This window comes from Protopterus annectens, chromosome 17.part0, assembly GCF_019279795.1.
Source record: "Protopterus annectens isolate FY-2018-M chromosome 17.part0, PAN1.0, whole genome shotgun sequence".
Lineage (NCBI taxonomy): Eukaryota > Metazoa > Chordata > Ceratodontiformes > Protopteridae > Protopterus > Protopterus annectens.
The window spans coordinates 17,344,092-17,358,376 of record NC_056751.1 but is presented as its reverse complement, the minus strand read 5'-3'; the positions used below and the strand labels follow the sequence as shown (position 1 = coordinate 17,358,376).

At 37.5% G+C, this 14,285-nt stretch overlaps 1 protein-coding gene across 2 annotated transcripts in view; it reads left to right on the top strand.

The window, feature by feature from the left end:
- The window catches only part of POMK (protein O-mannose kinase), a 243,299-nt gene extending 230,850 nt beyond the window's left edge, over window positions 1-12,449 (top strand). For both annotated transcript variants that reach the window (XM_044059713.1, XM_044059712.1), the window contains exon 4: window positions 11,207-12,449. In XM_044059713.1, coding sequence (XP_043915648.1) covers window positions 11,207-11,982 — 776 coding nt within the window. In that variant the 3' untranslated portion in view covers window positions 11,983-12,449. The remainder of the gene's footprint in view (window positions 1-11,206) is intronic.
- Window positions 12,450-14,285: the final 1,836 nt, after the last annotated feature.

The window sequence follows — 14,285 nt, the reverse complement described above, 5'->3', positions numbered from 1 at the left end:
GTTTATGCTGCTAACCTGGCCATGAGAAAGCAACCTAGACCTTTAATAGTAAATATGCAATCCTAACAGCAGAATGAGTTGATTCTGACAAAACCGTGGCAGAAGGATAAAGTACTAAAAGTGGGCGACAGTAGAGTGTTTGTGGAAAATGATTATTCACTGTACACCAGGCAGAAAAAAAGAGTACATTTATTCCACTAATCAGGGAATGTCGAGAAGCAGTCATGAGATTCAAACTGCTGTATTCAACAATCTTCAGAGTATTCCTTCCTGGAGAGATGAAATCATTTTTGATTCAGAACATGCTAAGGAGGAAATACAGAAGTTATCCAACAAACAAAGTGAGCTGTGAAACAGAAGGAGATTCTGTTTCTTGTTCTTCTGATAAAAAAGACCACAGAGGGACTGCTAGTGAAACCCTTTTTCCAGTGTTTCAATGGAAAGTGCTTGAGAGACAGAAAAAAGCACAAGAGTTGACTAGAAGATCCAATAATATGTTGAAAAGGAAGCAGAGACTAGTTTTGGGAGATGGGGATAAACAGGAATAAAACCAGCAACTCAGAAATTGACAAATAAATGTGGGATTATAAAGCATTAATTATATTTGCAAAACATGACAGAACAAGAAAACCTGGAAATATTGGACTTTTTTGACTTTGTTAAACTTGTAGGGGGCTATAAAGAATATGCCCTACTTCATGTCATTAATGTCTGGAGGAAGACTTAGGAGAGGGCTAATTCTAAGTAAAACAAACTTTTGTTCTTAACAGTAATATTTGTATGGTGCTTGTATCTGCATACTATAAAATAATGTTTTCTCAATTATGTTCAAGTGTAATGAGTATACTAAAGTAAACAGGTAGCCCTGTTTTTCCTTCTTTTCTTTTTCACCTTGTTGCGTTTTAAGAAATGTAGCCACTACAATGTAAAAAAAAAAAAAAAAGAAGAAACATTTGTCCAAAAGAGTATGATGCAAGAAAAAAGTGCTTTTTTCATTTGTGCATAGGGGAATGACTGGATTAAGGCTCTTGGATTTATCTAGTGACAAGTTAAAAGAGAAAGGAAATAAATAATAAAGAACATTGAATATAATAAAGCTCTCCTCTAGCAAATAAATAAATAAATACTTATAGAAGCAATTCTGTTTCTATTTCTAATTTTCATGTATCCAAGGAGACAATCTGATGAGTAATAAAACAGAATGCTTCTTTCTTTTTATGGCTTTATTTCAATGGCTAGGAGATAATGTTTTCTGAAAGGATTCAAGTGTTTTCTCATTCTGGGAGAGCAATAATGGTATGACAAAACCAGATGGCACTTAGTAGAAGCACAGGCTGTACCATGCACCTTAGCATGGATAACCTTCCTTTTAGGTTTACCCAAGTCAGTCAGTGTGGCTGTCATTTTGGGACAGTTGTTCCTGTTAGGAATGTAAAACTTTAATATTTGAAAATGTACATAGTTTTGTGTGTTAACATTAAATTAATAGTTTTTTCGGGTGCACTGCGGTGTATTTCTTTTTGGGCTTTCAGTAAAACAAAAAGTTTTGTAAGATGTGGCATAGGCTCACATGGATATGACAAGAAACAACTGGATAAAAGGTCAACCTGCCAAACATTAGTGTGTGCATGTAACACAAAAGCTGGAACTAGATACTTAACAAAAAACACTGTCAAAAATAAAAGGTGGAAGTAGAACATTTTTCATATAACGATCCTTTTGGTACTATCTTTAAATGTTAATGGTCTCACAGATATATATATATATATATATATATATATATATATATATATATATATATATATATATATATATATATATAAAAGAAAGAGCAGTATACTGTATTAGAAATGTAGAGTGAAAATAGCTATGCTACAGGAGACACACTTGGAAAGAACTGCACTTGTGAATTTAATAAAGAAAGGTTTTCAGGATGGTTATTCAGCAGAATACCTGGGACAAAGAAAAAGAGGAGTACTTATATTAATTGCAAGAGGAGCTCCAATTGTGATAGAAGAGGAGAAAAAAGATAAAGGTAGATATGTAGTACTAAGGGGCTACTGGCAAGGGAGGAGGATTACACTGGCACGTATTTATATTCTACCTAAAACTGCTTAAGAAAATTCTGAGAAAAATAATCAGTTTTCAGCAGGGAATATTACTTATAGGTGGGGACTGGAATTTGAATTGCAGCAGGGAAGATGTGCCTGGGGGCTCAGAAGGGAAAATATAACAAAGGAGGGTAGAATTTTTGAAGAAATTTATGAAAATATTTGGAATGAAAGCTGTGAATTCAATCGTAGGAGTTTGGAGTTAATTTACATATTACTCCCTAAGATACAAAAACTGGGCTAGGCTTGACAGACCTTACATTTCACAGGAACATATGCATTTAATTGAAATTTTGATATGCATCCAATAGCTATTTCAGATCAAGTGCCAATAATAATTAAAATAAAATCTCCGGGTAATGAAATAAAAATGAGACACTGTCTCCCACTTTCCCACTTAGCTATTGAAACGAGAGGAATTTAAAGAATGGATAGTGGAAATTATTTGGGAGTTAGAAAGACAGACATTTCTTCTGAAAATATAGCTAGGGAGTGAGACAGAATTAAAGTAGAGTTTAAAAATAGGATGGAAATAAAAGAGAGTGATATGGTTATGAAGCAATAAGAATTATTTAGAGGAACTGAAAAATAACAATAACTTGGGTATTCTTCCGAACTGGAACTGAAAAAATTCAAACCAAAAATGGATTACTGATTCCAGGTAGCCACAATTCCCCAACACAAAACTTTATTTCAAAAACGAATGCACAGTGGTTGAGCGATTTTGTCTCTTACAAAGACATCTTTAGAACCATAGTGTTAGTAATAACACCTGTATTTTAAAGCATCAGTGAATCATCTGTTAGTAAACATGCCTCTCTCGTTCACCAATCATAAGCTAATACATTTATTGGCTTAGCTGCCTTAACTGCCATACCAGAATTATTTTTAATCCATAGTCCTAAATAAAATATGGATATTGCTGAGCCAATTTGTTTGTGGGTTGCCTACATTTCTTAAAAATGAACAAGGAGAAAGAGAGAAGAGGGGAAAAAGACAAAAGAAAAAAAAAACAGGAGCACCTGTTTACATTAGTATCCCCATTGCATTTAAAGATACCTGAGAAAACTTTACTTTATAGCTTGCAATGAAAACAATACACTGTAAAAATACTACCATTAAGAAAAAAGTTTGTCTTACTTACATTTAACTTTTTCCCTCCTCTTCTCATCTCCTAAGTATTTCTCCAAACATTAATGACATGAAGTAGAGCATATGTTTAGAGTTCCCTACAAGTTTAACAAAATCCAAAAAAGTCTAATATTTCCAGATTTTCTTGTACTGTCATGTTTCACAAATATAATTATTGTTTTATAATCCCATATTTGTCAATTTCCAAGTTACTGGTTTTATTCCTGTTCATCTCCCTTACCCAAATCCTGGCTCTGCTTAATTTCCAATGTACTCTCAATTCTTCTAGTTGACTCTTGTGCTTTTTTCCTTCTCACAAACATTTTCCATTGAAACATTGGAAAAGATTTCTCTAGCACGGTCTCGCTGTGGTCTTTATTACGAGAACAATAAGCAGAATCTCATTCTGTTTCACAGCTCACTTTTTGTTGGACAAACTTTTGTATTTTCTGCATGTACTTCTTCAAAAAATGATTTTGTCCTTCCAAGGATGAATATTTTGAAGATTGCTGGGTACAGCAGTTTGAATCTCACTCCCACTTCTCAACATTCCCTTAACAGTAGTATAAATTTACTCCTCTTCTGCCTGGTGTACAATGAGTAATCATTCTCCACAGACTGCTGTCTCACATTTTTAGTACTTTGTCCTTCTGTCACCGTTTTGTCAGAATGAAATCCTTCTGCTGGTAGGATTGCATCTTTATTATTAAAGGTCTAAGTTGTTTTCTTATAGCCAGGTTTGGAGCATACACATGATGTGCCCTTTCAATTAAAAACTCCTGCTGTGAAATACCAGTCGGGTTGCTTATTTGTGCTTTCATAAAATGAATACAGTCTGTTCCTTCCAGCTTCTCTGGTACAGCAGACAATCTCAGATTTTTCCCTACATGTTCTGTCCTCTAATTCTGTTATTTGTTTAAACATCTCTTCTTGTGCAGCTGCATATTCAGCTAGTCTTTTCTTCATTTTGACCTCTGATATTGCAGTTTTATCACCTCATATGAATATCTGTTTAAAGCTTCTTCCATCTTTTATAGCCTTTTGTTGTTTGAATTGATGTACTCCATCAGTGTTTCATTTATTTTAGTCAGGTCTGTGTAGTTGTCTTGTACTTTTCTCTAGGTTACTAGAAGTCAAGCCTGGAGCTTGCACTGCTTTTTGCTGAACAGCCACAGTACTTTTCCCAGTCAATTTTTTCCTCACCTTTTGAAGCTGGTTTTCCTTCAGGTCCTCTGTATTTATTTTTTCCTGGCATCCCGGCAGTGCACTTACTATCCAGTTACTGAAATTCACACAGAAGTCTAAATTCACTGGGTTTCTTTGCTAAGTTTCTGTTTTCACACTGGGAGAGCTAAAAATAAGCTGTTACTCAATGTGCAACCATCTTGGAAGTCCTAAGAGTGTTCTTGCCTTGTGAGGATTCAGTGATTGCTCCCAATTTGCAGTCATCTGTGAACTTGGTCAGCCAGAGACCTTTGTCATTGGATTTGACATCCAAGAAGTAGATGCCAAAGAGAAGTGGGCCCAACACAGAGCACTGATAGACTACACTTGTGATCTTCCTCTTTGTGGAGGTGGCCTCACCCATCCTAACCTCTTGGTTCCTATCCACAAGCCAGCTAGCTATTCAGTGTGTTATAAAGGGATTTTATGCCTAGTTCTGTAAGTTTGTTGACAAAGTCTGAGTGGGGTGTTGTATCAAATGCTTTAGCCAGATATAAAAAGGCAGTATGCATCACTTTCCCCTCATCTGTTGCCTTAGTAGCCTTTTCAAATACATCCACCAGATTCAGTAAGCATAACCTGAGGTGGTGGTGCAGTGTTCTTCCATATTTGTGAGTATGAAGTCCAGTATGTTGAAACCTCTAGTGGGCATATTCACTGTTAGATCAAGGGTGTTTGTATTTAGGAAGTCCAGGAATATCTATGCCTGTAGAATGGAGGCTGTGTAGGATTCCCAGTCTGTAGAGGGGTAATTAAAGTCTGTCATGAATAGGGTGTTAGGTTGGATGGTAAGTGTCTCCAGTAAGTTCTGGTATGCATTGTTAGCTTCTTGGGATGTGGAGGGTGACCTATAGCTAGGTAGGATATTGTATGGAATTTTGTCTCTGGTGATCTACACATGGAGGAACTCCAGCACATCATCCTGTTTGACTACCTTGGAGGTATGCTTGTTATTGATGTATATCAAGACACCATCATCGTTAGCCCTTGTCTGTGCAGCTACTGGTCTAAAAGTGTGGAAGGCACTGAAACCTTGCATGCCCATGGTACTCTCTGCAGCTTTAAACCATGTCTCAATAACTGCATAGATGTCTATTCTCAAGGAGGGCTTGGAGAGAGTATAGTTTTCTGTATAGGCTCCTAGCATTGAGCAGTAACACCTTGAGGTTCAGTTGAGTTGATTCAATTTGACATTGCCTAAAAAGGCAATGTGAAGACGGATAAAGTATTAGCCAGTATTTGAAAGCTTAGAGGGGACAGGTGCACATCATTCTTGGCAAAGCAATATGGTCTATTAACTATGTCCTCCCAAGATGAAAAATATTGGATCCCCCAGAATGACACCAGAAAGACAGCCAGTTGTTGAAATCAGTCATCTTTTGCTCAGATTGTGGCATCATCCTTAGTGATAGTAGTATCCTGTGCAATGCTGGGCTCATACCAGGCTACGACACATAGTCTGAGAGTTTCATAATGTCTCTCTTCATGTAGTCCACAGGGGTATGTCTCAGGTCAATTACACCTACATGCACTGTGATGGAATCCTACTGGTAAATGTGGTGTATTGAAGAGTTTGTGTGATTTGGCAGATCTCAGCTCCAGATAAGCAATTAACTGACATCTTCTCCTTGTTCAGCCTGTTCAGAGGGGCATCAGTATGTCTAACAGAAGAGTCCTTATGACAAGAGTCCTGGGTAGTGTGTTTGCTTGCCTTAGTGGTATAGTGTTTGGAGTTCCATTGAGAATGACTGTATCTGTGGTGTTAGGTGATTTATTTGGAGTGCATCTGGGTTTACTGAAGCATGGTTTGCCAACAGACAGTCTAAGTGATCTTTGTTGGTTTGGAAGATTGCTCTTAAGTGCCTCAGTATATGGTAGTTTATGCGTATATTGTGTGCTATATTAGGTGGATGTTTTGTGCATGGCTTCAACAACCTGATGTACACTTGTATGCCTCCAGTGAAATTGTGTGAGTACACCTCTCACGTACTGTGTCTGTTTTTTTTAATGATTAAGTGATTATCAGTAAACATGAAGCAATTGATACATTGTCTGAAGATGCCCATATCCACCAATCTGGTTATGGAGAAGTTAGGAAATTGCATATCCATGCTGTGCAGTCCTTTAGTGAGCTACAAAGGGGTGGTGTACTGGGGTTAGAATGCTGTTGAGTGATTTGTTGATGCAAACTAATAAGGGTGCTTTATTGGGGCAGATTACGCTAAACAGTACTAAATTTGGGTGGATTATGCTAAACAGATGGTGGACAGATTTGGAAGACAAGTTGTCATCCATAACAAAGATACTGCATACAGGTGAGCAGTGTGTCACCACAGATACGATGACTTACAGTGCTATCAGCCTAACCAGGTTGCCCAGTGCATGGCAGAAGTTCAGAAGCAGTGATCAGAGGTATTTAGTAAGTATTTCTTCACTAATATCACAGTAAAAAATTATTTAATAATACTGTAGTTATGGGCCATTATTGCTGAATCACCCCCCAACTTTGCACTCTGTCCATTTAAAGTATTGGGTAGATTAAGCTGTGTGGACAACAACAGCAGCATTCAGCATACAGTAAATTTTACGTAAGTACCCTTAAACAGTACTTATATGTACTTTATTCTTTAATTTTAAATGGTTATTGACTTGGTGAAAACTTTCTAGAGCTGCCCTTACCTGTAAGACTGTTTTATGTAAGTACTGCAGACACTGAGTAACTTGCTGAATAATATTAACTTGGGGATGGGGAGATCACAGTCAAACAGACAGTTTCAGTAGGCAGGTATTCCTTACTGTAATCAGTGGGGTATTTGCAATTAGGTACAGGCTGGGGCATACTGTGATGGTTTTCATTTCTTTACAGTTAGCTAATTTCATTAAGTACCCTGGCAGGATTACAGCTGTCACAGGAAATTAAATAGTGCAGTTAAGTATAACATGTTGTTTATAACATAACAAAAATTATATTACTTTGCTAATAGTAACCTTTTTGTTTTTTTCCTTTTGTTTTGCCATATGAAAGAGATTGATATGTACTGCTGCCCCTATCACTGGAGTTTGGCAAGAATGGTCTTTTGTTCCTGTAAATTTATGTATTATTTATTTATTTCTCTTTATTTACTGGAAAGTCCCAACAGGAGTTTGTCCCATTTTCTGTTGAGGCTCAGGGAGAAAAGCTCCACATATTAGCCAAGTTCATTTAAAAAAAGACATTTTGCAAAATACACTGAGTTTACATGAAAACATTTATATGAATACATCTAGACCATGTTATATAACATCCAGCAGCCTATGAATTTAAGGAAATACGTTTTTTCATGAGGTAGCTGGTTACAGAGAAATTACACAGATAAGCCCATTACATAATACATCCACTGTCTAACAGTTGCAGTTTATAGAGAACGGTAGCAAAGGCAGCAAGGGATTTAGCAGGAGGTAGAACTTAAAGAGGAGAAGTAGTTATATGAAATACTAGGTAGACTGAGATAAAGAGCTTGTATAGTTCTGCACTAAAGAAAAAAGAGGTAGTGATGTTATCTGGTAATGGAAGTTTTGTAGCAGAGAAAGTATTTAGAATGGGGAGTGGCAGTCTGTAGAAGAATAGTGTAAATGACAGCTGTGGGAGAATATACAGTAGAGAGATTTCTTAGTAATAGAGATAAAAAGTTACATGCATAAAATTAGGGTACAGAAAGGTCAAGTAGAAGGCAGTGTAACTTTGAAGGTGGAGTTTAGGTTGAGTTGGAAGGGTGGTAGCTAGCTTGGGACAGTGTATGAGCACAACCAGTTATTTAGCAGGTGTTTGTTTAGTGATGTTCTGAAGACATGCAGTGTGTCTACCAGTCTTATTTCAGGGTGAATTTGGTTCCAGAGTTTTGCTACCTGGTTAGAGTATAATGAGTCTGCTATGCTGTTTGATTTTGTGATGGATAGAAAAGCCATGTTATTGGATCATAGGGCTCGATTAGTGGTATATGGTTGTACTATTTCTTTTAGAGATGGGCATTTTTCTGGGGAGATTATTAGTTTATGGGCTGTAATAAGCTGATGGTAGTTATACTGCTGTGGTGGTGCTGCAGTAGCGTTGTCGCCTCACAGTTAGACGTTGCACGTTCGATTCTCAGTTAGAGCGTCTTCTGTGTGTCGACATGCATGAATGGGTGTTCCTTCGTTGAAGGTTGTGCGTTAGGCCCGGCAAGCTAGCACGTAAAAATCTACTGCCAATCATTAGCGGACTGGAGTTCCGCTGTGGCGACCCCTAACCAGGAAAAGTCGAAAGACCGTTTTTAATAAGCTGATGGTAGTTGAGGTGGTTTTTAAGTTCTAGCTAGCTAAGACATTTTAGTGCTATGCAGTGTTTTTTTTTGATAATTATTTGTAGCAAATTTTGCAATTTTGTTATAGTCTGTAGTTTATTTTTGAAGGTTAAGTTTCTTCTATCATAAAATGTGTTGGTAGTAAATGTAAAATAATAGCCATTGCATTTTGTATGCCAGCCAGGGAGATATCCCCCTACCAGCACATTCTGGACCTGCTGTGTCAGGGAGGAGTGGTAGCCCCCCCCCCCTCTCTGCAGGCAGCCAGGGTCATGGCAGTCACCACCCAGGACAGCCCAACTGCAGTTTGTGATGGAGGCTGGCATTGAGATGGATGTGGAGAAATGAGGGGCCAATACAAATGTATCCTGGATCGGATATATGACTCACTGGACCAAAAAGGTCCAATTATGAAGCCAGCAGAGGCCTCCCTGTCCCCAATATCGATGTCTTCCCACCCAGGTACCCTTGGGCAGGGATCTGATTGAGGGTTTCTGGATAGGGAATATATCAGTGGCAGTCCTGTGCCCCTCATCATCTGCACACCTGCCATATTTTGTCATACCCTCCCCAGTAAGTCTTCTCAATTCTTCTTCCATCACCCATTTGTTCATACTTTATCTGTCTTCTTTTCCCTTTGTAAACCCAACCTCTGTCTGTACTGTCTGTCAGTTTATATTTACTGTCAATACCTTTATCTCTTCCTTACTCATCACACCTTCTCTTGTACCCTCTCTCCTTCCTGCTTCTCCCTCTTATATTTCAGAAAAACAGGATCTGTCCAAATAAAAACAGGTACCTTTCCCTCCCACCTCCTCCAGTACAACCCTCTTATCCCATCCTACTTTATTTCTCTTGTCTATCATCTTCCCTTTATACAACTTTCTTATCCACTCCCTTTCCCCACATATAAATGCAATAAACTAGTATCCACCAATAGACACCTGTAGAATAAGGCTGATGACAGTGAGTTTGACTGATAGCCAGTGGAGCTGAGCTCTGGTACGAGCAGCTTCTCACATTCAAGTCTTGCGATATTAGAGCTAAGCAGTGTTGACTAGCAATCTTTGTCAGCTTACAAAGGTACATCAGAAACCTATGGAGTTATGTAACAGTTACAAACATATGCTGACTTTCCACACATATGCAACTATTACTGTACACTTTTCAGCCTAATTTACACATTTACATGTCTGCATGCTTTGGATGCTTCTTTGCTGTCTATGTGGAAATTGACACTGCTAGTTCATGCTTAATGCATTTGCATATGTGCAAAGCACTGCTATTCACACATTCACTTTGCACACTTGTACAGTGCAAGACTATGAATACCGGGTCTATATTATGTGATCAAACATTTAGGTGATCGAACACCTAAACATTGACCCATAAATGTTGAACTATGACAATCGCAAAAGGCCATTTATGCAAATTTTTTCCCTAGGAAAAAATTTGCTTGGCCATCATTGGTAATTTGACCTTTTCTCCAATGTAGAGTGATCTCAGAATTGGTATATTTAGTTAGGGGGGTGTGGGGGAGACCCCCCTCACTTGATTAGCATTTAAAGGTTTGTTTTGTCTCCTACAGCCAAGCAAAATTTTCCCAGGGAAAAAAATTTGCATAAATGGCTGTTCGCGGTTTTAAGGATTCAACATTTACAGGTCGATGTTTAGGTGTCCAATCACCTTAACGTTCGATCACGTAATATAGACCCTGAATTACCACCCTAACTTTACTGCATCAGTAAATGTAAAGCAGTAAATAAACATGAATAGAACAAACCACAAAGGTGCAAGAAAACAGTGCCAAACAGCTGCAATATGCAGCAACCAAGAAAAAAGCACTGTGGAAGGACCAGGTTCGAGTCCAGATGTAGCAAAAAGAATTAAAGAATAAAACATCATGTTTTATATTATTAAAATTCTTTTTAATACATCTGGAGTTGAGCCTGGTCCTTCCACAGTGCTTTCAGCTTGTTTCTTGGTTAAACGTGAATAGAACTTATTTTATTTTTATTTTTTCTTTGGTAGTAAATGGAACCCTTATTATGGTTCTGTTTTATTCTCTGAAGAATTAGTAAACTCAATTAGGGTCTCATGTGGTAGTTTAAAAGTAATCAAATGACAGCCATCTGTGTGATGTAAACAACAGCATAGTTTGTGCTGTGATGCCTACTTTTATCTTTGTAAGGTACTTGTGCTGGAGCTGCCAATGAAGTTGTTGCAAATTCCCTTATTGTAGGAAAGATCACATATGGCTAATGCTGTTGTTTTATCTTCCAGATTACACTGTGAAATATTTGTAGCGCAGTCAAGAAAGACTACTGCTGTCATTGTATTTTTTCACATTTCAGATGTGAAATAGAGTGCCTTACTGCTATGTAAACTTTTCTAATTGGTCGTTTCTCTTTTTTGTTCTTCAGGTTTTCCTTTCTGACTGGAAGGCAAATAAGGTTGCAGTTTCATTGCTGTCATCTCCAGAGTATGAAGATGACTTTCTACATGGTCTGGAAATGCTGAAATCGTTGCAGGGCAAAGGTATCATTGCATTGGTTGGATTTTGTGAGGAGGAACATGCAATTGTAACTGAGTATCATCCACATGGCTCTCTTATTAATATTAACATGGTACTAAACCTTCCCCAGTATCAGAGCTTTAACACATGGCAGACACGATTTGAACTAGTGCTGGAATATGTGAGCATCATCAGTTATCTACATGATAGCTCAGTTGGTACCAGAGTGATGTGTGACTCCAATGATCTGAACAAAGTGCTGTCCCAGTACTTGCTAACAGCTGATTTTCATATTGTGGCAAATGACATTGATGCCCTCCCACTTGTTGACAGACCAGGTGGTATTCTCATTAAATGTGGCCATCAGGAACTAGGTGGCGACTTTGTGGCTCCTGAGCAACGATGGCCATATGGAAACGAGATTCCATTTTCTGATGATCTAATGCCTCCCTACGATGAGAAAACCGATATTTGGAAAATCCCAGATGTGACTAATTTTCTTCTGGGTGATGTAGAAGGAAGTGATGTTGTCAGGTTTCATTTGTTTGAGATCCACAGAAGTTGCAAAACAGCAAATCCATTTGAAAGACCTTCAGCACACACAGTTTGGGATTTTTATAAAACTGTTTTAGGGCAGCTGTTGAAAGAAACTGTTGTGTCTGATATACGTGACATGTTGTAACCTGTAATTTTCTTTTTTCTGCTTAACATGAATCGGTGTCTTAGGAATTAAAAGTCATCTGCTCAACTGGTTGCCTGAAGCATTTAAACAGAAATGTGAGATAGATATAAAATGAATACAGGAGACTTCACAAGTAAGTCTGATTGCAGATGTCCGTATTACAGCATAGTATGCTGTACATGTAGCTCTGGTTTAAAAGAAGCTCTGTGATATGAAGAGATGTGTAGCAAAAATTCTTTTATGTGTTAGCTTGTAATCTCATGTTAGTTACTTGAATGGTGTTTGATACAGTTAAAACCAGTATATTTTTAATGCCATGTAACTTTTTTGAAGAAGCAAAGGATGGTGAAATGTAATTGTCTCAGTTTCCCCTGTGTGTGTAATTAGGCACAAGGTATGCCTGAGTTGAATATGATGCTGCAAAGCAGTTGACTGTGACCAATAAAACAATCACTGACTGGATAATATTTCTGTCTGAGCATTTTCTTTCTTTGGCGGTTCTGCAGGCATATTCCTTTCAGGTTGCCCCCTTCTCCAGACCTTAGAGACCATGTCTGGTGAAGGTGTACCCCCTTTCATAACAACTCTTTCCCGCCCCCACCCCACCTCCACTGGAGCTCTACAGGTTTGTACTTTAACTTTCAATAGTTGTGTCCTGAGCCATTTGAAAAACTAAAGTTATATCTCTGCACACACAACTTGCTAAAAAAGTGTAAATGGCAAACTGTTCAACAAGTCTTTACAATGGTAGTGTTCTTTAGATTGTACATCTTCAACCAAGTTTAATAAGACACAATAAAAACAGTAAATATACATTTTTGTAATGTTTTCTAAACAATCTAAACCACCTGAGTGAACTCCTCAAGCTATACACATACTATTAGTGGCATTTTCTTCATCCAGCCCTGTGCTTTCATATGAGGCTAAGCAGTTCTGTCTGTTTTGTTTTGTTGTTGAGACATTTGAAAAAAATATTAAAAAAAATGGCAGTATACATATATAATCTGTCCTCAATATGTAATACCTCTGTAGCTGCACTATAAAGAGGTTTGTTATTAATGCAGTTATTTTGCCTTTCATCTAAGCTTTAAAATTAAATATTTCAGTTCCTTGTATGGCGCATAACTATGTATTTGTTATAGTAGATAGGAACAAGCAGCATTAGCCACCTAGGAGATCTCAGAAAAGTTTTTATTTTTTATTTTATTTTACATTTGTTAACTGGGATGGTCTGACTGGACGAGGTCCATTTACAGCAGAGGCCCGGAGAGGAAAGCTCCACATAATTAACAGAATAATAATATTATACAAAAGGAAAACAGAGTCATTACAGCATTTGAGGAAAAGAAAAAAGAAAAAAAAATAGAAAAAAAACCACAAGAAAATTTACATATATACATTTTGTTAGCTGTGAATAGGACAAAAATCACTACAAAACCACATATTAAGGATAAGGGATACTATTTATCAGTACCATATTACAGATGGTCTAAAGTAGGAGGGAAAGAAAAAAATGGAGAAAGCATATTGTAGGATTATGTAACACACGGACAAAGCAATGAACTTATATAAAATGAGACTTAAGAAAGTTTTTGAATTGTATAGTATTTAATGCAGAAGTCACACAAATGGGGAGGTTATTCCAACTTTTAGCTATAGTGTGTGAAAATAGGCCTTTCCCTGCAGTGTTGTTGGCTGTGGAGATAGAGAGGGGTGATTTGTTTGCAGAATAGGGTGGATGATTTGCTGTATAGTGAGTCAATAATTGCCTTAGTGCTGGAGCTTTATCAGGATGTTTTAGAATGTTATATGCAATGACTAGTTGGAAAGTTAATAGCTGTGGGAGTTTAAGCCACTGAAGTTGCCTTAGACATATACAGTGATGGGTTCTAAAGGCAGAGTTATTAGCAAACTTGGCAATTTTGTTATAACAAGACTCAAGTTTGTCAAGGTCAGATTTTCTAACATGGGTCAGTATTGGTGCTGCATACATTAATGTGGACAGAATGTGAGTTTGGGCTAGAGTGACCCGAGCCTGAACTGACAGAAAGTTTTTATGCCTATATAGGGTACCCGTTTTTTTTGTGTACCTTTTTGATAGTTTGAGAGATATGGATGTCAAAGTGGAGGTTATTGTCTATTTCAACACCAAGGAGTTTGGTATGGGGAGAGGGTGAAATGACAGTACCATTTTTGGAAGAGATAGAGAAGGAGAGAGGAGAGGTTTTTGATTTGTTAGGGGTAAACAGGAGTAATTTAGTTTTATTGGGATTTAGGATAAGTTGGATATTTGTGATCCAACT